The following is a 21893-nucleotide window of genomic DNA, read 5'->3' as shown; positions in this document are numbered from 1 at the left end:
TTATTAAACTTACATTTTTATTCATAAATAAAATGAGTTAGGTAAAAGTTAACTAAAAACCCACAATATCCATCCATCGAGATGACAGAAAGACAAATCCAAAAATAGAAATACATTCTCAAGCTTAAAGTCTCAAACCCGCAAGACCAACGAAAACATAGATGCAATCCAATGATCCATAGTCTGCCAGGCTACACGCTATCTATTCCCCTCTTCACATCACTTTCAGCATTGCATACATATATGATGGGAAATGAGAAAGTGGAGTTACAAATAGATTTCAACCGATTCCAGCAGCATATCCAAATTACAGATTCATCAGGGAAAAAAAAAGGATTCGAGGGCCTGTCTTGCTCACAATTTCCATCATAGGAGCAACTTCTTCTGGCCACAGCATACATCATACCCTCTTCACTCCATGTTTGTCATCCTCACCGGGCTTTCTGTTCATCCACCGTGGTAAAACATACCTCTGATCTTTCACTTTTCAAACAAATATTGTTCATGAGAACAAGAAATGCATAATTCACACTGCCTGATTAAAGTTGTCATCAGAGGAGTTGAGTTCCAAATTAGAACGATCCTCGTACTCACAGATATTACAACCATTTTGTAACTCTCACTGATATCATGTTAGGACTCCGTTTTAGGTCAGAACAATTCTTCTACTCAAATATTTTATACAAAATTTAGCCCTAATTAGAAAGAGTTATTACTACAATTTTTTCAAATCAATCTCTAAATAAAATGACCCTCACCTGAAATGAAAGAAAGTATATGCATAAAGATGAGACATAATTCAAAGTTCAAACCTAACTGGTCAAAAGTTTTCAATCAGAGGAGTGCGCTTCAAATTATAACATGTTCGGTACTCACATATTCTACCATTTTTTTAACTCACTGATCAAGCTCTAAACCAGAGGGCTCTGTTTCAAATTAGAACAATTCTGTTAATCATAGATTTTGTAAAAAAAAATTAGCCCTAATCAGGAAGAGTTATTATTCCTTGCATGGTTATAAATAAATATGGCCAAAAAAACTATGTGGTACTTCAATGGTGCTGTAGAAATGCTTCAAAAGGGAAGGTTCATACCTTATCACAGATTTCCCAATTACTCCCATATCAAGTTATCAACCATATACATCCAATGATATGCAAATTGCAAACCTGCGCACATTCAGATAACCAACCTGGAATAGCAATATGCCTATCTTCATTGAGATTTGAGTCATTGATCATGCATGAAACAATGTATCTGAATAGAATAGAAAGAACCAAACTCAGTTTCACTAACTGCAAACAAAAGTAGCACGAATTGATCAAGGCCAACTGCATAGTACTAAATTCACCAAAACAAAAAGGAAAAGTGCAGCATGATAGTATTCATTAAGCAGGATATCCTGCAGCATGATAGTATTCATTAAGCAGGATATCCATTCCACGTGCAGTAGGCAAAAATGAGCAAAAAAAAATCAAATTCAAAATTCTAGAGCTTATAACTGGATATCTTATATAGAGCAATTTATTTGGGCAAGGAGTAAAGAACAGAGAGTTGCACACGTCTGAAATGATAAAACTCACTGGACCTTACTATGCAGTGTCCATGTAAAAGGCTGTTTCAGGGAGAGCCTTGACCTAGCTGCAATCTAGTAGTACTCTTTTCATGCAAAAATCCTAATCCTAAGAACCAAAATACCAATAAAATCTTGGATTTAATTCCTAGGATAATTTATCTTACTTCAGATGTGAAGTAACTGTAAGCATGGATTTAGATTTTAATCTGACATTGTCCTAACTGTATATATACTTCAAGATGTCATTAATCAAGGACTGCACAAAATCATTAAATTGCATGGTATTGGTGATAGACAAATTTGCTGTACCATATATCTATAATCATCATTCCTGTACATCTTACCAATGCTTCCCATATTATCAGTAATCAACAGTATAAAATAGGTTGTGAATATCTGAAAATATAATACATATAGCACAATAGAAAACCTTCAGGAAAAGTTTATTTGAGTAGTATTACATATATTTTGATCTATTAAGATGTGAGATTTGTGTCAAGTTTCATAAGTTTCATATATTTTCAGCAAATATACCACTGGAGAATTGATAACAGGAATTATTGTAACTATAAATGAATGAAAGTCCAGCTACTCTAATGACATGTGAACCCAAATGGCATGTAATTCTGAACATACATACATTAGCACAACTTGAAAAGAAAAAAAATGAATCGATCGTTGCTATCTCAGGCTAGATCAAGTCCTAATAATTTTTAGTCATGGATACCAAATGAACGGGATGAAAATTTTAGTCATGGATACCAAATGAACGGGATGAAAACATTGATTTTATTTGCACAGTTTGTACTACACTTTAACCATCAGAAAAACAAACACCTCGGAGAAACTTGACAACACTTCAATCAGGGGAGAAGGAGGCGGCGACAACAAATTGGGGATCAGCGTCGACTGAACCCGGCGGCGCTCCCGACGAGGAGAGGGAATCGGCGACGTGACGGCGCGACGGAGGCGGGGGATCGGCAAGAACGGGGCAGAGGAGATGCGGGATCAGTGACGGCGACCTGGGAACAGGGGTTTGACGATGCCGCGACTTGGATCGGCACGACGGAGGCGGGGGATCGGCGAGGACTTCACGCGACGACGACGGAGGGGCGGCGCGGGAGAGGAGAGAAATCGTGGATGGGGAATCGGTGACGCGCGGGTGGGGCGACGTCGGGTGAGTGCGAGAGAGAGAGAGGAGAGAAGAGCTAGAGAGAAAGAGAGGAGGGTGGATGCGCCGTGATTTCAGGAGTGATGGGGTGTGAGAAGGGGAGGCGGGGGAGACGTGGGGCAACAGGAGCGGTTGGATTCGATGATTTTCATCCGTTAGATTTGATGAATAAAGTATGAAGGATGTAAGAGGTAGTTGGTGAATTATAGGTTAGATTATTAGAATATAATTCACAACCATGCTACGAGCACACGCCCTCGTACTCACCCGGACGGCGATGGATCGCCCTGGCCCTGGCAAAATCCTCAAGTTTTCTCCGTGGCATGGGCGCATGGCATGTGCTCACTTTTTCGGTCCTAGCAACCGGCAGTAGTACCAATGATGCACCTTTGCACCAGTTTACAACAATAATGGACGTCAATTCTACTGAACCGCCCTGGTGCCAGCATTTAATTCGTATCATGCATTCATGCGTAGCGTAGGCCATAGGCTCAAGCGCACGTCAGTTGCCATAAATTGGCCTCGCCGGCCCGAGGCTTTCTTCAACTTTCTGCTTGCAAAGTTTCAATACACTGGAGTGAGTCAGTGAGGTTGGTGAAGCAGAGTGAGGAAAGGAGGATGGGAAGGGTGGCGCCTAGCGTCGAGGAGGTCGGGGGCGAGCAGCCGCCGCCCGCGCTTGGGCCCGGCGAGACCGTGAGCGGGACGGTGGCCGAGCTGAGGGCGGCGTACGAGAGCGGCAGGACGCGGAGCCTGGAGTGGAGGCAGTCGCAGCTCCGGGGGCTCCTCCGGCTCTTGGCGGAGGAGGAGGCCGCCGCGTTCCGGGCGCTCCGCGAGGACCTCGGCAAGCACCAAGCCGAGGCCTACAGAGACGAGGTTAATTGATTAGTTGGCGATGAATATGCATTTGGCATTTCCCGTGTGCCAAACTGCCAACTGATCGATCTGCTGATATGATTCCGTTTAACTTGTATATATGCGAATGGTTGTGTGATTTTAGATCGGCGTGCTTGTCAAGTCGGCGAACGCCGCGCTGCGTGAGGTCGGGAAATGGATGGCGCCGGAGAAGGCAAGCCTGATCTGACCACGCTTTAGTGTGCACTGTTCGATTATTTTACATGAATGGTTTGCTTCTCCTGGTTCTGAGTTCTGACGCCTCGCTGGTTGCAGGTCTGGGTGCCGCTAATCGCGTTCCCGGCAAGGGCGCAGCTGGAGCCGCAGCCGCTCGGGGTCATCCTCGTCTTCTCTTGCTGGAATGTCCCGTTGGGTAAGCAAACCATCATCAATCTCTCACAGGTCACAGCGATTTTTTTTCCTTCGTTTACCCTTCTTCAAGCAAGAGCATTAGCAGAGAGTGCGGCTGCCCATGTGAAGCATTGTCAGGAAAACGGTGCTACTCTCGCATTGATGAATCGGTCCATTAAATTTTCACCTATACTTTGTCGGGACAAATATAGCTATGGCTGCCTGCCATGCGGCGATGCATGCTGCTAGCAGTACAAGAGTATAGAAGAATAGCAATATATATATAGCAAACGTATATACGGAGTATTAGAAGGCTCTATTCGATTTATTGTGTTTGTGTGAGGGTATTTAACGTCGAAAATCGCTATACATATGACTGGTATGTCCGACCAGCACTTAGCTGCTACTCCGTAACTGCTCTGGCCCACATAGAGGCCCACATAGAGAGAAGTTGGTCTGCGTGGAGCGAAACGATTGGTAGATAAGGTTGGATTGGATGGGGGTCGGACGAGGAAATCGGACGTATAGCAACACTCATTTACGTCCTACCGATTGTCTGGCTGGCCAACACTCCTTCAGCTCAAAGGGTGTACTAGTACCATAGCTCAGTGCACATGATTAGCTTACGATAGTCCTTGAATTGTCGGATTCAATACAGCTTTTGAGTTTAAGTAACAGCGAATAGCTGTGCTATGGTATCCTGTTGCTAGTAGGGCCAGTTGCTAACATGCAAACTTTGATTATTCGTAGTAGTACTTCAGACGAATATATCTCTCCGTCCCAGAAAAACTCAACATACACAGAGCTACCACTGTTTCTTTTGGTAGCTAGTTTGACGCTTGATAGTTGGAACTAAAGTACTTTTCTTTTGGGTGGCAATCAGTTTATACTTGGGGCGTTGTCTCAGAATATTGCTTCAGTCGTCAAACCCAATGTTCAGCATGTTTCTTTCTGAAAAAATCCGAATACCCCTCCCTCCCCCCAAAAAAAAAATTGTAGTACTACGAATTACCTCCCTCAATTAAAAAACTAGACATTCTTCATCGTCCTCAATTTTTAATACCAGACGAATTATCCCTCGAATAGACTCCAAAGTGGTTTAGGTCCTACATGACACATGTGGCAGTCCAGTCATCATAAAAATACATTAAAAAGATAGGGACCACATGTACTGACCAAGAGAAGCATAACTGACAAGTGGGCCCCATATTTGTTTATATATTTTTTATGCTGATTGGACTTCCATGTGTGTGCCACGTAGGACTGAAACTGCTTTGGAGTTGGCCTTCGTTCAGTGTAACAAGTTGAGGGTGAAAAAATATGTTTGTTTTTTTAATTGAGAGAGGTAATTCGTACGGATTGAGATCCTGACTTTAGGTGTTAAAGTCAGAGGTTAACAGTACCGTGACTTTCTACAGTAAAAACTGCAAATCACTGTTTTTTTTACTATAGCAACATACTTATTTCACTGTGTGCTCAAAAGGGTAATTTGGACTTTCTACTTTTTTTTTCTTTTTTGCAAAAACAGCGTATTAGCATGTGTACCCCTGCTATGCTCGCCTCAGCATAAACCAAGCGACGTACTCCCTCCGTCTTAAAATAAGTGCAGTTTTTTATTATTCACGTTTAACGTTTGACCGTTCGTCTTATTTAAATTTTTTTTATGATTAGTATTTTTATTGCTATTAGATGATAAAACATGAATAATACTTTATGTGTGACTAAATATTTTTAAATTTTTCACAAATTTTTCAAATAAGACAGATGGTTAAACGTTGGGCACGAATATCTATAGCTGCACTTATTTTGGGACGGTGATAGTACTAGCTAGCATGTGATACAGCAGTCAGAATTTTCACAGGCAGTGAAATTGTGAAAAACGTAAATGACTGACCGTTCATCTGCGCGCGGTCTGCGCCTGTGGATGTCACTCTGGCTACCACAATCCACAGCCTTTGCACATGCATGCATGTAATAATCCAGAGAGTAGAGACGCAAGGGTGGGTGCCCACGAGGCCATGAGGGACAAGGGTAGTACACTGACTGGCTACTTTTGGGTACTGTATCAACTAATCAGGCAACGACTTTGTGTGCTCTATGCATGCAGGCCTCTCTCTGGAGCCTCTCGTTGGAGCATTGGCGGCCGGCAATGCGGTCGCGCTGAAGCCATCGGAGCTGGCGCCGGCCACCGCTAAGTTCCTCGGCGACAACGTCGGCAAATACATGGACGCCACGGCCGTGAAGGTCATCCAGGGCGGGCCGGAGGTTGGCGAGCAGCTCATGGAACACAGATGGGACAAGGTCCTTTTCACCGGTAATATAACCATGGTCCATGGAGGACACACTGGTAGCTTTTGGGTCCCCCGGCTGAAACGCCGTTGATATGTGTTGGGTTTCTGTCGCGCGCGGCATTGCAGGGAGCCCGCGCATCGCGCGCGTCGTGATGGCCGCGGCCGCGAAGCACCTGACGCCCGTGGCGCTTGAGCTCGGCGGGAAGTGCCCCTGCATCTTCGACACGATCGGCGGCAGCGCGCGGGACCTGCAGACCGCGGTGAACCGCGTCGTCGGGGGCAAGTGGTCGTCCTGCGCCGGCCAGGCCTGCCTGGCCATCGACTACGTCCTCGTCGAGGAGCGCTTCGTGCCCGTCCTGGTGCGTTTTCACCTCACGTCACGCCTCCTCTGCTTTGCTACCCGAGTCGCATTTGTGCCTGACGTTTGTGTGTCTGTCTCGCGGCGTGCACGTGTCGGTCTCGTCCGAAGATCAAGGCGCTCAAGTCGACGCTGAAGAAGTTCTTCGCCGACTCGGACCACATGGCGCGGATCGTCAACGCGAGGCACTTCCAGCGGCTGAGTGACCTTCTCAAGGACAAATCGGTCGCGGCGTCCGTCCTCCACGGGGGCACATTGGACGCCAAGAACCTGTAAATTCTGAACAAAACTGCGTGTCGTTGATCAATCTGTCGGTAAGACAACCCAAAGTTGACCAACTCACGAAAAAATTTCAGGTGCATCGAGCCCACGATTCTGCTGAATCCCCCACTCGACTCCGCGATCATGACAGAGGAGATTTTCGGCCCTCTCCTGCCCATCATCACGGTAAATTAAAAAGTTCTTAACATCCTCCTCTATGCAGAGCGGAGTACCACTAGACAGATCAAATGAAACGGCTACCTTTCTCACAGGTGAAGAAGATAGAGGACAGCATCGCCTTCGTGAGAGCGCGGCCGAGGCCGCTCGCCGTCTACGCGTTCACCAAAAACGCCGCACTGAGGCGCCGAATCGTCGAGGAGACGTCGTCGGGGAGCGTTACGTTCAACGACGCAGTTGTACAAGTATGCACACACGCCTTACCCCACCCAGGCCTTGCTTGATGGGCTTCAATCTCGGCCCATCAGTTTATATGGGCCAAACTGAGCCCATCCAAACAAGAACATAGGAATTGCAGATCCAGTACGTACTACAGAGTTATTTGATGTCATCTTTTCTTGTGGCAATCCTCTGCAGTACGGGATCGATTCGCTGCCGTTCGGCGGCGTCGGCGAGAGCGGATTCGGGCAGTACCACGGCAAGTACTCCTTCGAGATGTTCAGCCACAAGAAGGCGGTTCTGACGAGAGGATACCTTATCGAGCTGACGGCCAGGTACCCGCCGTGGGATGACAGCAAGATCTCCATGATGCGACAGCTCTACCGTTACAATTACGTCGGATTCGTCTTAACCTTCCTCGGTCTAAAGAAGTGAAAATTTGGTGGGAAGGAATTGGTGATCGCTTTTGTGGAGTTCAAAGTGAGTGCATTTAGCCCAAGAGACTACTGATGAGAATAAATATAGACTTATATCGCTTAGTGAATAAGAACAAGATTTGCAGTTGCTAGTATAAAGCAGCAAAAATGTACTGCCTGCATTATATAAGAAAAATGCGCTACCTGTAATTTACGTTTCGTCAAGAAACCACCTTTTAAGTAAGGTAAATGTAAGGTACTAAGGTGCAATTTCAGTAGTTTTGGGTTGAATTTCAGCCAACAACAAGCTTCTCTTGCCACCCACAGTCCCACACCGTCCGTCCCCTTTTATCTCATGGCCAAGGTGGCGCCATCTCCACCCCATCATGGCCACCACCAGCCCACCGTAGCGCCGGCCAACCCTCTATCTGGTGGTGCTACCACCTTTTTTCGTCGTCGGAGAAGACGCTAGTATTAGACAGTGCTGGAATATATTGATAGAATAGGGAAAGAAAAAAAAACGATTTTGCTAGATATTTGTCATTAAATTTCTTCTCCCGATATTTGTCGTTTTTTTTGGTAGTCCGATATACTTTAAGATGCGTGCACGGTTTGGTTTGGATCAGGACGCGTGGGAGTCAAAACCTGGTCTCCTCGGTCTCGTGGCGCTGTTAAATTTCGATTTCCACGCCATGTCCGTAGCCGTTTTTTTTTTCTTACTTATCGCTTTCTCCTCGTTGTCTCCGCGCGCGCTCTCTCTTTCGTTCACTCTCGCTTTCTTGTTCTCTCTCTCATTCTCTCCAGCGAGAGGGAGAGAGATCCATCGTTTGGATCGATTTTCTCCCCCTGGATTCAACCGGTGAGTCCAATCTTCGTTTGTAGTTCCCACTGGTGAAATTTTTTCAACGGTTTTTTGGTTAGTTTTCTCGATTTGAATCGGTCAAGGTTTCGAAGCTTGGTCCTGAGTCGATTTCGTTTTCGTTTTAGTTTCAGTGGATCCGTGATTTCTATGTATTGTTGATCAGATTTATATGTTCTAGGTGATTAGTGCCCTGATCTGTTGATTTCTATGTCATGCCGATGAGATTTATATGTTCAAATAATTATTAGGGAACTGCCTAGCTGTTGCTTTTTTATTTTGTTAAGTTCTAGGTGAGCAGTGCTCTGATCTGTTTATTTATAGGTAAAGCGACACACTATTTGAAATTTTCTAGGTTATTTCTGTTTTTTTTGCAGGTGAACTTTCACAGTACCTTTTCCTTCTGTGTTCATGAGATGAAAGATTGAGAGGGATTGCCCAGATAGAGTACATGGATGAGATTATCAGCATATCAATTTTCTGCTTTGTGTGATTTGGGATTAGACTAAATCGTAACCAACGAACTAGGCATCGGTGGAAACGATGGCTGGATTTTTTTTTTTTTGCCTTGTCACTGAGCTCGGATTTGTGGCTGGTAGATAGGGATTTTTTTTGTGTTTGATTTGCATTTTTCGGAGTAAATTGGACATCCTTTTAGCAGATTTACAGGTTTGCTAGGATTTTTCCCCTCTGTTCTGTTCTGTCCTGTACAGGGGATTTTGTTATTTCCTTCTGTTCTTAACATGCACAACTCCTTCTGTATATGTGATATGCAAGCAGCAGATTTAGTGATGAACTGTGTACTTGTCAAATGAGAGAGAGAGAGAGAGAGAGAGAGAGAGAGAGAGAGAGAGAGAGAGAGAGAGAGATGTTTTGAAAGGTTTCAGCGATCTTATTTGGCTCAGAGATCACGAAATGAACTCCCTGACTGAAGACAGTGACACTGCTATATTTCTATAGATTATTTGCTTGTTCAAAATTTTGCATGGGAGGCGAAGAGAGACAACTCTGCTTTCTGAAATGTTTCTCTGTGTTTCTTGGTTCACTTTCACCCAGCACATGCCTGAGTACCGACGGATAGCAAATGATGCTTCGTACTAGCACACCATATTTTTCAGGACTGGACTGGGCTTGCATTTGTTTTGTGTAAACTGCATATACATTCGGCGACGTATTGCACTCCCTGGTTGTTGTAGTTGCATTTTCAAATCTGTGCAACTTCAGTTATAAATTTGTGTAATCATTGATTTGCTTCTCTGTACAGCTTTTTTATGTGTCTATGCTTGGAAAAGTAGGAAGAAGATGCCACATTCAACGCATAAGCTTAGCTATGTTTTTTTGGCAGACATCTATGGTTCTGATTAGGAGAAGAGGTTATTTTCCAAGGGGTGCTTTTTTCACACATAAGCTTAGCTCTGTTTCCATAGTTTTGAATGATGCACCTACATGGTTAATGGTATATACCATGTGTGTTTCATATTTCTTAATGATGCCAAGTAAATCTGGCATGGCATCTTGCCAATTTCCCTGTGTGTTCCTGATCTTATTATGAGCATATAATAACTGTATCAATACTTTTTCAGGTTTGCTCAGTGCCTTATTTTTCTTTTCAATTATGAATGCATCCCAATATTGTTCAGTGGTGCTGATCCAAATTAGTTAGCAACAAGCCACTATAAAATCCAGTATTTTCTGGCCTCTCATTGTGTTCTTTTTGTATGTTAGTATCATGTAGTTGTCTGTGTTTTGTTTCTGCTGGAGTAGAACTCCTACTATGCACAAATCTGCAAATCACTTGCAGCAGATCAGTGTATATTTTGTGCTTTGTGTGATGTGGGGTTAGCGCACAGCGAATCGGTGATTTTTTTTTTGGCTTGTCACTGATCTTGGATTTGTGGCTGGTAGATGGGGATTTCCTAGCTCCACCCCAGTAGGATTGGTAGGGGGAATTAATTATGACAACATTATATTGCTGATATGTGTCATTTGAATACAGTAGGGGAAGCATCGCTGCAACTTTATCTGAATGTTGCATTCATTTTCAGATATTTAGTTGACTGATCTGTTAAACGCCTTGCATGTGTTTGAATTTTTCTGCATGTGAAGCATTTTCATTTCAGAGATGATTGATCTGTCAACTCCCTGCGTATATCTGAATTTTTATGCATATGAAGAATTTCGTTTCACATATGCATGTTAACTCATCCCCAAGTATGTTTTGTGTTGCCTTCTTCATCTTATGAATCGCTTCTTTTCAGATATGTGCGGCTTGATTTCCCAGTATGCTGAGTTGTTTGGTTAAATGAAATCCAATCCCCTGCATGCGTTTTGCCTTGATTCTTGGTTTGTTGCTCTTTCTGTGTATATGTTGTTCTTTGGTTCAGAATTTGTTTTGCTTGAACAAGGATAGTAGAACTTGTATGATGCTTTCAGGAATTTAAGGCTGGTGCTTTGAATTTTGTCTCTGGGCTAGAGTGGGGAGTCTTGGCTTCATTTTTTTTTTTTGCTGAATTTGATGTTCTTTCAAGTTAAAAATCTGGATGCTTTTTCAGTGCGTACCCCCTTTTCTTGGGTACATGTTGTGTACTTTCTTCTCTGCCAATGAAATGAGGCAGAGCTAGCTTCTGACTTTGGATGGACTGTATGGTTCTTAATTGACATTTCTGATTTAGTGCATGTTTTATTAGAGTTGTTTTGTGTTTCTTCTTTGGGGAGAGCATGAAATGAGACAAATCTTTAACTGTACTGAATGCTGAACAGTGCATAGTCTATATATAGCAATATAATCTGCATAGTAAAAGTAAATGTGAAAACATTTTTCTGTCTGGTTTGTGAACCAGCAGTATATTAGATTTGCAGCTGCATATACCTTGTATGTCTTTCCATGTTGTATAGCTGACATTTCAAGATTTAATGTCTCCATTAATTCATCTTGAAACTTTTTGAAAATTCCCAAGTTGTACACCTCCGATGCTTGCAGAAATTGTTATTTACTTTTTGAAAATTCCCAAGTTGTACACCTCCGATACTTCATTTGCTTGCAAGCTGACACGTGGACTTAGAATTATGTGTTGCATGAGGTTAGTATAGCTCATTTGTCCCCCCTTCACCTGTTTACATTTATTCGACAAAGAAATAAATATATTCTTCATTTTTGGAAAACATGATTGTACTTACCAGTCTTTCATTTTCGTTAAGAAATGTGTATTGATCATAAAGTATTTGTGCTTTATTTTTGCCAATCTCTGATCCAATTGTTGCTGATTTTTTGCCTTTTTCCAAAATCCTGGAGGTAATGAGATCCTAGAACTGAAAATGAAAGCATCATTAGTCAAAATTTGAGTTTTGCAAAAAAAAATCATATGATGTTGACAAAATGAAAGGCTTTTTTTATTGTTTTGACACCATTTTTGAGGCTAAATACTGCTTGATTTATATTTTTGAATCTGAATAAGTCCCACTCTATTAGTTTTGCTTTCACATACTACTGCATTATCCTTAGCCTCTAATTCTTCATATGATGTTGATTTTGCTTAATGTATTCCCCTTATAGTCCAGTTACAGTCCATATACACTGTAGTTACAGTTGTAACTTTTATTATTTCTCACTGTAACTGAATGCAGGTAGTTAGATTATTTTTATTTATCATGCTTCACCTCTAATTTTTAATGTATATAAATTTGTGCTAGATGAAAATTTCTACAAATATCATATATGGTGCCAATGACAGGTAAGCATGATTTTCTGACCTTGAATTGTCTTCTTGCTTCTTAATTCTTTGGAGTCGATTATGTCACTTACACATGTCTTTGATTGTGTATTCCCTGTAACTTGAGCCTGCAATCTATGACATCCTGCATGTTTTGGGTCATTTTATAACATGTTACAATATGGAATAATGCTGATGCTATTGAATTTTAGGAGAAAGTTAAGCATGATTCCAGTTACAGTCCATATGCACTGTAGTTACAGCTGTAACTTTTGTTATTTCTAACTGTAACTGAATTAAGGTAGTTAGATTATTTTTATTTATCATGCTTCACCTCTAATTTTTGCCTTATATAATTTGTACTAGATGAAATTTTCAACAAAGATCAGATATGGTGCATAATAATAGGTAAGCATGTTTTTTCTAACCTTCAACTGTATTGTTTCTTCTTAATTCTTCAGAGTCAATTCTGTCACTTCCACATCTCTCTGATTGTGAATTCCTTGTTACTTCAGCCTTTGTTCTATCAGCCCCTGCATGTGTTAGGTTATATTAATATTTTTAGAACATGTTACAATACGAAGTAATGCTGATATTATTGCATGAGTACTGAATTTCTGATAGAAGCTACAATAGGAACTAATACTGATGTTCTTGCATTAGTACTGAAATAGAAATTCAATACAAGTATGTGTTTGTGCATGTTTTGTGTTTATATAAGTACTTAATTTTGATTTCGTTTGAATAGGAAAATCTGCATATAGTTTAGTGACATAATTTTGTAATTATGTCATTAGATTCTTTGCAGTTTTTATCACTCAGATGTAGTCAAAATTAGGTCTGTTATAGTTCAACTTTAGTTGTATACAAAGTTTAGAATGCTAGTCCACTATAATTACAATGTTTCAATAGTATCTTGAAAGATTTGCATGAATATAGTAATAACAATGCCATTCTGACCTGGAACAACTTCAGTGGTCTGACTTTTGGTTTCTTTAATATGTTTTGCCATAATATTGCTCTTATCTGATTCTTGGCTTCTTCTTTTTTCATCTTGTACTTCTTCATGACCTGCAACTGGAGAAAATTGAAGTTTTCATGAGAAACTACAGTGTTATGTTTGGTAAGTATGAAAGGTTCATTAATATAATTTGTTCAATAGGTCAAAATAGTTTGATTTCTATTTTGAGTTAATTGGGAACAATATAGTATCTATTTATAGTTGTTTATGTACTTTTCATCTGTAGTGGTTCTTTTTTCTTGGTGTCCAACTTGATGTCCTTAGTTGATTCTACAGCTGAGATTGTTCCTGCAAAATGTAAATAAAAGCATTACAAAATGTAATTACAATAATTCTAACTTAAAACATAATTACAGTACAACTCAGTGAAGTTACAGTGGAACTATACCTCAGTTACATTTGCAATTATAACTGACTGTTCTAATCTTATGTAATTTTGTTAAGTTTTGAAATAGTATTTCAGTTCTCAATTTCATTGATAGTAGACATGATTTTCTGGTTGAAGATAGGCCATCATTTAGGTAATTTATAATATGATTTAGATCATGTTATAGTAGGGAATAATGTTGATGTTGTTGCATGAGTATTGGATTTTTGGACAAAGTTATGCATGATTCCAGTCATAGTCCAGTTACAGTCCATATGCACTGCAGTTACAGTTGTAATTTTTGTTATTTCTCACTGTAACTGAATATACAGTTCTAATTTTTTGGTTAATTATCACTGTAATTTTTGTCATGCTTCATGACTAATTTTTTACATACATAAATTTGTGCTAGATGAAATTTTCTATGAAGATCAGATATGATGCACAATAATAGGTAAGCATGATTTTCTAACCTTCAACTGTCTTCTTTCTTCTTAATTCTTCAGTTGTATTTCCTGTTACTTGAGACTTTGTTCTATCAGCCCCTGCATGTAATTTAAATCAAGTATGGTTGGTGCATGTAATAGAAATATTTAAAAAGCATGTTAGTTTTATATGTTCTAGGTAATCTGACTACCTAACTTAAATATTTTTGGATTTCATGCAGTCTGAAATTACAGTAATTCTAACTTAAAACATACTTACAGTACAACTCGTCACCATTTACAGTCCAGTTACAGTGGAAATATACCTAAGTTACAGTTGTAATTTCTGTTATCTCTCACTGTAACTGACTGTTGGTAGTTAGATTTTGTAATTGATTGACCTTGGGTATATTACTGATTTGTGTGAAAACTAGGACACTTGTAGTTTGGGAACCCTAGGGACTCTTTTTTGTCAGTTGTGCATGCATAAGTTAGAATATGTGTACTTTTAGTTTCATAAAAACAATAGTGAGTTTGTATTGCTTCCCCTTATGTTGTAGATTTTTTTTCCAGTCAATGCAGTGTAGGGTTATCATCCATTTTTGAATTAATTAGATGTTTTTACTGAAATTAGCTTGCCTTCTTGTGCCATTGCAAGTGTGAGGCCGCTTCATTTATGTTGTCTGTTAATGTATGCAACCAACATTAACTTTCTTTCTTTGTCTTGCATAGATTCTGCTTTGTTTTTGCTTAACAAGTGCTGCCCGGGACATAACTCTTATGTGTCTACTTATTCCTTTCATTAAAACAGAAAAGGAGAACTAGCCAGGTAAATTCTATGATCGTCAAACTTTTTCTTGCAGAAAAATTTATGGATGTATAGCTCCATGTTTTTTTATTGGTTGCATTTATGTGGATGTCAGCTTCAATATATGTTTTCTATTAGGAAATTACCCACAAAAAATATATCTCTTGAGGCATTTGAATGGCTGATCTTAAACCTTGTATCTTTTTTGATTTAGTTATGGTATTTGATGCCCACTTCTTTCATCTGGGGATTTAGTTTAGTTTTCAAATTGTATTTTCAGTTTTGAATCTTTGATTTAACAGATGAAGTCAATATTTTAGGTTTCATGCAGTCCTAAAACACACTTACAGTGCAACTCACACCACTTACAGTGGAAATATACCTTAGTTACAGTTGTAATTTTTATTATTTCGCACTGTAACTGACTATTGGTAGTTAGATTGTTAATTATTGATATTGGTTTTATCAGAGACTTGTAGTTTGGGGAACCCTAGGCATCTTTATTTTCTTAGATATGTGCCTGATATATTTTTTTTTTGCTAGTTAGTAATGTAGGCCTAGTTTTGTACTGTTTTTTTTTCTGTTATCTCTATTTCTCTTGGTAGAATATAGATTGACCTGAGGCTTCTTCCTTGATAGAAGCTTGACATACTGTCTCTAGTTTACTTCCATTGCTTAGCATGGAATTTTTAGGTTTAGTGTGGTGCCCGTTATCTCACAAGTTATCTGAGATAGCAACTGTTGAGGAATTTTTGTCTCTAATTTCAGATGTGCAAGATATTCTTATCTATAATTTTTAGATGTGTCCACATGACATTTTCATTTTTTTGGTCTATTGTTCTCTGTGTGATATTGACTGGGTTATATGTGTACTTTTTAGCAACTTTGTTTTGGCTTTTGTTGCTCTTGCATGTGTTGATTCTGGGAGCAAGGGCCTTGGAGCTGCTTGGATTGTGGGATGACAGCAATGGTCAGTAAATGAAATATTTGTTCCTTATATTTTGTTTTGTGTTCCTTTTTTGAATTGTCTTCTGCTGTGCTTGCTATCTAGGAAATCAATCATTTGTTTTTTTTGAACTGTTGTACAGGAAATTGATGTCAACGTGGGTGAAGGTAAGTTTTGTTAGCAGAGAAATTATTCTTATCCTCTGAGCATTCATAAATCTTGGGTTCTTTTGTTGCTGGAAGTGTAGTAAAATTTGTTCTTTTTGCTCCTCATTTTGGCGGTACAGGGATCATGTTCATTGAAGGACATACTAGTTGTGATCAACAGAATATGTTTTGGGATGCAAAAGTTAGAGATATGTGCACTGTATGATGTATGTTCTTCTGGTGCCCTATGTTTCCCCTTATTTCAATATGAAACTTATAGCTTATTAGAAGGATCTTTTTGAATCAAAAGTCATGTTTCCCTACTCAGTACTGCTTGATGTAAAGGAATCCAAAATTTCATGCAATTTCCCTAAGAGTTTTCAAATCTGAGTTGTTTTTGTTTGATTTTGATACTGTATGGCATATCCGGTGAAATCAACAACAAAAAGGTAAAGTGGAACTTACCTGGGAGATTATTTGTTGTTGATTTGATCTTCTTGACCTCCATGTTCTTGGTTAGAATCTGCTTCTTTTTCTTTTTCTCTTTCTCGTAGCTGTCCATGGCGTGCTCGATTTCTCCTGATTGATCTGTGGATTTCCTTTTGTGTGAAGTAGCGTGATCTGTGTGATCTCTGCCTTTTTTTTGTCTTTTTGTGACCTTTTTGGTTTGCAAGTCCCCTTGTAATGGTTTTTTTTTGTTATTTTTGGGCTGTTATAAAGTTGTCCTGTGTTTTTGGGCTGCTCACTTTGAATCATGGGATTTAAATTTTTTTTTTGTATTTTCTATGTGGGCTTGATTTACAGCCCATGTTGTCTTTTGATTTTGTCCGGACAGAAAAAATATGTTTATGACCTTTTTTCCCTGTCCTTTGGATGCTAATCCAAAGGCAAAAAAAAATCTGGGTGATTTTGGCCCAAGAATTTGTCGACAAATAGATAGGGAGTTCAAAAAAAATACAAATTGTTATTTACCGGGCTTCATCTAAACGAGGCCTGGGAAGGGAAAGTCTTTACGGAATTCCTCCCAAAACGGTATATACACACATACATAGAATTCAGCCCAGTCCTTTAGACCCCAGCCCTTAGTAATTTTACACAAAGTTTAGGCTCTGCAAGTTTGCACGATTGCACCTGTATTTCTCTTTCCTACTCGAACAATTACGATGGCGAAATAATATTTTACATGATAAGGAAAATGAATGGCAACAACAAGCACGAGCTGGCGATCAATTGCGCCGCCGAGACGCGCGAGTCCGGGCCTCCGTTGGGCAGCAAGGGGTACTGATCCGGCGGTGGCATGACGCACTCGTGGCCGTCGAAGTACACCCTCCTCGGGAACGCCCATCCACCGGAGAAGGTGAAGTCGCTCTTGTCCTTCTTCAGTATCATCTCCGTCTGCACATTACCGTCCTGCAGCATCATCTCGTTGTAGTACTGGATCCCCCAGAACATCCCCGTGTCGTCTGCAAAATCAAACAACAACTTCTGTGGTTCACTCTGTTCATCCAATTCGAACGGAGATCATGCTAAAGTGAGTGATACCTACTCAGGGTGCCGTACTCGATGAGAGGCTGGTAGTTGAAGCTGAACAGCTGCGTCAGGCTCCGGAGGTTCGGGTGCTGCACCACCAGGTTCCAGTCGCTGTAGTTCTTGACCTGGTTGTAGTTGGTGATCGTCACCTTCACCCTCCAGTACTCACGGTAGCTGATCTTCACGTGCCAGTGCACCCGGACTGGGCACATGTGGTCGGTGCACCGGAAGACCGGCGCGACCGCCTCACCGTCGCCGGCCGGCAGCTCCGGCTTCTCGCCCTCGCTGGAAAATTAAACCAACCAAAAATGCAGATGAGTGAGTGGGATATATAGCACAGGATTTAAGCGGTGTGGGAAACGAGGGTGCGCGGGGGGTTTTGCCTGATGCATTGCGGCGCCGTGGGGGATCGTGGGCAGCCGCAGCTGCAACGCGGACACGGCACGATCGTGCTGTTGTAGAACGACGAGAGGGAGACGCAGCACGTCGGCGACGCGGCCTCCATGAACTGCGAGTACGTGCAGGTGACCTGCCATGTCACTGCACACGGCGCCCGCGCGCGCGGCAGCAAGAATCGCTCAGAACTCCCGCTCAACGCACGCGCCGCGATAAGAAAGAAAGGGGAGAAGCCTTACGCAGAGACTGGACGTGCCGGTGCCTGCCGATCGGTGACCTGGTCGCGTTCACCTTGGTGGCGTTGCTGCAGGAGTACCCGGGCACTCCGACGCCGAAGCGTGACGGCAGCGCGGGGCCCCTGTCGCCGTCGTGGTACGTGGCGCGCCTGAAGCCGCCGACCACCATCTGGAACGCCGCGGTGGACGTCCGGTTGTTCTGCGTGAGCGACGACAGCACGCCGCCCCGGCAGCAGCTGGAGACCTGGTTGTTGTACGGCGTGCCGGGGGGCAGGTCCACGATGACCGGTTGCTTCTCGCAGCAATGCGGCCGGGTGGCGCCACGGATCCGGTGGCAGTCGCCCTGCTCCGTCGCCTCCGCGCCCGTCATGCCCCAGATGATCTCGTTGCCAGCCCACCTCCAGCTCAGCCGCCACCCGGGCTGCTCGATGTGGCGGTACAGCTGGTGATTGTGGACGCTCACCATGACCTGCATAAGCACAGGATATATCGATTGATTCGTGGTGTTGGCGGTTGCGAACGTCAAATTTTTTTTGTCAGAATATCGTATTTCGGCTGTACTAATGATAAGTTTCACCGGAGGAAATAATGGGGAAAAGTTAGAATCGAGATAAAAAGGATAGTTGCAACGATGGTACGTCTGAAATTCTGAATCTTTTATTCGACTGCATATCTACTACTGGGATGATCCCAAACAGTGAAAAATTAACGGCAGTACTAAACTCACTAGCAGGCATGCGCACCGTGTAGACGTTCTCGATGCTCTGAAAATCCCAGTTGATTATGATGTTCCCATTCGGATCTACCGGATCATACGCATCTGTCAAAACATAGAGAAAACAAATCACCGACCGTAGTTCAATCAATCAAACCTAAGAACAACACTCGGAGGGCAAACACGACGGCGATGTCCAAGAAACAGCACGGGAAACAAACATGACTTGAATATCACAGAGCTCACCAGCAAACCTCGAGGACAAACAGCACACAAAGACGAACAGGATCAGCTGGTCCACGTCCATCGCTCCGAGCCCCGAAGGATTGATTCTTTAGCCCCCACAAAATCACAAGCGAACCAGAGAAAAATTCGAACCCAATTTTTTTCTCAACGGGGCACCTCGCACCAGGTTCGCGTAGGCGACAAAGGGAAGAGGAAGGAGCAGCAGAGAGGGTACGAGGAAGACGACAGGATCAGCAGATGAATCCGGTCGCTGATGTGACACGAACGGCAGCATTAGCCTCGAATTAAACGCCAAAGATAGCGGGTACTACTACTCGTATTAACATACTACTCCATTCATCCATTGGCAATGAGTTGCTCGTTTTCTGGTGGCACTGTGCCAGTGCGATCACGATTTGGAAAGCCATCCCGGATTGGTCACGAAGGGTTCCTCCCCTCTGCAACATCGCCAACACCGGATGACGCGCATGGTTGCCAGATATGGAGGGAAGTTTTGAATCGAGTGGACTGGAGCACGCTGACGCGTGGGGTCCACTGGGGTGATGAGGAAACTTGGCCGAGACATTTCTGTAGGCGGGACAGTGTCCAAAAGGAAACATTTCTGTAGGCGGGACTGTTTATGACTTCGTTTCAATGAGATGAACGATGAACAATGGGGGAAATGTAATTGATGCTCTTTCTTGGACCACGGAGTGAGCTCCGTGATGTTAAAAAGATCTGTAGGATGCACAGTAAAAAAAGAGTTACCTCGTTTGCTGCTTGCATATCCACCATGTTCTTCACTCCTCGCAAAAAAAATAAAAATCAGTTCTTTACCATGTTGTTGTATGTTGTTGTACACGCAAAAGAGAAATAAATGGAGACATCATCTTTGAGCCCACCATATTTCAGCGAACGGCCCATCACCACTGAGCCCATAACAGAGCGTTCTATGGGATAACGAGCAGTCTTTGGGCAATTGGGTTCCGTTCATTTTGCAACCTTGGCCCCTCTTCCCCTCAAATGGATCAAACAGAGTGGGAAAAAGTACATCAATGTCCCTCATCTTGTCGTCGAATTATAAAATCGTCCCTCAACCCAAAAAACAGATATATGACATCCTTCAACTTATAAAACTAGGTCACTCTGAGTCCTTAGGCGGTATTGACCATAGTTTTGTCCGACGTGGAGGCTGAGTCAGCATTGGACCCACGTGTGCCCTACATGTCAGCGGCCAACCCTGATCCCTCATCTCCCTCTTTCCTCCGTTCGTGCATGGGGTAGAAGCAGGCGGCGGCGCTTCGGCGAGTTCAAGCAGGGGCACGGCAGCCTAGGAGTTCGAGGGGACTATGGCGGAGCTCGAGGTGGCGGTGGATGGGCACGGGAAATTGTGAGGCAACAACGCACCGTGTGGTCCGGTGGCACCCGAACAGAGGTGGCAGCAGGAGGGAGCACCGGTGGCATTCTGATAGCAGAATCATTGGGGCCGGAGAGGGGAAATGAAGTACCTTGCATGGATAATTCATTTTTACCTTCAATTTGGTAGGATTGGCGATGTGTGCGATGAATTTAGGAGCCAAGTGAGTGGCAACTGGATTAGGGTTCCGGGAATTTTTCCTCCGGCGATGGTGATTGAGTCGGCGAAGGTAGGTGCAGACTGTGGAGAGTGGAAGAGGTCGATACTGCGGTTCTTTTGCCTCTAGTCTTGAGTCTCCTGGTTGAAAGATGGAGGAGATATGGTGGCAAAAAGCAGGCAAACTCGAAGAAAGACAGTAAGTAACGTTTAAGGCAAAAAAAAATGCAACACCACTAATCGATCTCTATATGTAAAAAAAACTCCATAAATCCATCAACATGGCTCACATCCATCCACTGAAAATTAGCAGTTAGCTGCACTCACTAACAAATCGTAGACAAAACCGAACCGGGCACCGAACCGCTTGAGCTCCTGGTTCACTAGGTCACTGGTTGGACCGCTGGGTCGACCGATTCGATTGTTGAACCGGAAAGTATATTTATCATACATAATCCGACGTAAACAAGGTTACCAACTTAGCTTGGTGGTGTGGTTGATGCGCTTCTATTCCATCAACCAGGGATTGATCCCTATGTGATGCACTTTTTCCTCATTTTAGGCAAATAAAAGATAATTGGGCCGCAACAATCCAAGTGGGCCTTAGAATCTAGCCATCTGCTTCACGAACCGGCGGTTCAAAATAGCCAGGGCCGCCGTTTTTCCTCAAAAACCATCCGGTTCATCCGGTTTGCACCGGTTCCATTGCATGTGCGGTCCTTAAAACAAACTGACCTGGTGAGAGTGATGGTTCCGTTTTTCTCGGTTCAACCGCTGGGCCGGTCCGTTTTTTGTACTACGGTGAGGATGTAGTACGTCCGCTTCCCGTCGATGCCCATTGACTACAACAGCGTCTCAAGATGATGACCTTGGCAAATTAGACGATGTTGGAGACGTAGAACAACGTTGTTAGCGCCGATGGGATGACGAGCTCTGACTGCATGAAAACAATGGCAGAAATTAGTCAGGCAATCGAGTCGAGCGGCGGGAGCACGACGGAGAAGATGGTTTCGAGGTAGGTGGAGTAGCTACCGAAGTAGCTCATCCCTACCGCCAACGATGACGACACAGGGGGGCGGCAATGGTGCCCGACGATGGAGGGGAAGAGAAAGAGAGAGAAAGAGGTGGACCGGAGGGGGAAGAGGAGGGAGCCGAAGAGGAGGAAAGAGTGACGCGACAGTGGGATGGGACGAGACGGCGACAGTCGCACGCGCCGGCCGCTGCTC

General features: G+C 42.8%; 3 protein-coding genes and 2 long non-coding RNA genes across 12 annotated transcripts; 2 read left to right on the top strand and 3 right to left on the bottom strand.

Moving 5' to 3' along the window:
• Positions 1–827: 827 nt before the first annotated feature.
• Positions 828–2754, bottom strand: LOC112938622 (uncharacterized). The gene is made up of 2 exons (XR_003241795.2): positions 2413–2754; positions 828–1256 (listed from the first exon to the last, which is right to left on the bottom strand). It is a non-coding gene; the product is annotated as an uncharacterized lncRNA (long non-coding RNA).
• A 536-nt stretch (positions 2755–3290) lies between these two features.
• LOC4336538 (aldehyde dehydrogenase family 3 member F1) lies at positions 3291–8017 on the top strand. The gene is made up of 9 exons (XM_015780439.3): positions 3291–3619; positions 3744–3812; positions 3914–4010; positions 6096–6302; positions 6406–6638; positions 6749–6909; positions 6994–7084; positions 7171–7320; positions 7493–8017. Exons 1-9 carry the CDS (start codon positions 3365–3367, stop codon positions 7727–7729), a joined length of 1500 nt encoding a protein of 499 aa, XP_015635925.1. The 5' UTR covers positions 3291–3364; the 3' UTR covers positions 7730–8017.
• Positions 8018–8473: 456 nt separating this feature from the next.
• Positions 8474–16377, top strand: LOC112938583 (uncharacterized). Of its 2 annotated transcripts, none has more exons than XR_010740994.1 (9): positions 8474–8569; positions 12260–12300; positions 12646–12687; positions 13373–13402; positions 14080–14121; positions 14825–14921; positions 15781–15870; positions 15989–16013; positions 16133–16377. It is a non-coding gene; the product is annotated as an uncharacterized lncRNA (long non-coding RNA). The 2 variants fall into 2 exon arrangements; XR_010740993.1 differs by having other exon boundaries at positions 8947–12300.
• LOC9269566 (uncharacterized) lies at positions 11343–16563 on the bottom strand. Of its 5 annotated transcripts, none has more exons than XR_003241728.2 (8): positions 16458–16563; positions 14141–14212; positions 13514–13588; positions 13240–13356; positions 12708–12812; positions 12320–12424; positions 11747–11878; positions 11343–11679 (listed from the first exon to the last, which is right to left on the bottom strand). XR_003241728.2 is itself a non-coding variant. In XM_026024544.2 (7 exons), the coding sequence occupies exons 1-7, from the start codon at positions 16552–16554 to the stop codon at positions 11799–11801; spliced, it is 651 nt and encodes a 216-aa protein (XP_025880329.1). In that variant the 5' UTR covers positions 16555–16563; the 3' UTR covers positions 11343–11798. The 5 variants fall into 5 exon arrangements, 2 of the variants coding, with proteins under 2 accessions (XP_025880329.1, XP_015635926.2); XR_010740991.1 differs by having other exon boundaries at positions 11343–11626; XR_010740992.1 differs by lacking the exon at positions 14141–14212.
• A 373-nt stretch (positions 16564–16936) lies between these two features.
• Positions 16937–19740, bottom strand: LOC4336536 (COBRA-like protein 7). 3 transcript variants are annotated; one of them, NM_001419725.1, is made up of 6 exons: positions 19116–19740; positions 18898–18974; positions 18158–18623; positions 17906–18062; positions 17539–17807; positions 16937–17455 (listed from the first exon to the last, which is right to left on the bottom strand). In NM_001419725.1, the coding sequence occupies exons 1-6, from the start codon at positions 19174–19176 to the stop codon at positions 17172–17174; spliced, it is 1314 nt and encodes a 437-aa protein (NP_001406654.1). In that variant the 5' UTR covers positions 19177–19740; the 3' UTR covers positions 16937–17171. The 3 variants fall into 3 exon arrangements, with proteins under 3 accessions (NP_001406654.1, XP_025880328.1, XP_025880327.1); XM_026024543.2 differs by having other exon boundaries at positions 17002–17455; positions 17535–17807; positions 19116–19396; XM_026024542.2 differs by having other exon boundaries at positions 17002–17455; positions 18882–18974; positions 19116–19359.
• Positions 19741–21893: the final 2153 nt, after the last annotated feature.

Source organism: Oryza sativa, chromosome 4 (assembly GCF_034140825.1).
Source record: "Oryza sativa Japonica Group chromosome 4, ASM3414082v1".
In the NCBI taxonomy this organism is placed as follows: domain Eukaryota; kingdom Viridiplantae; phylum Streptophyta; class Magnoliopsida; order Poales; family Poaceae; genus Oryza; species Oryza sativa.
This window is presented reverse-complemented; position numbering and strand designations above follow the sequence as displayed.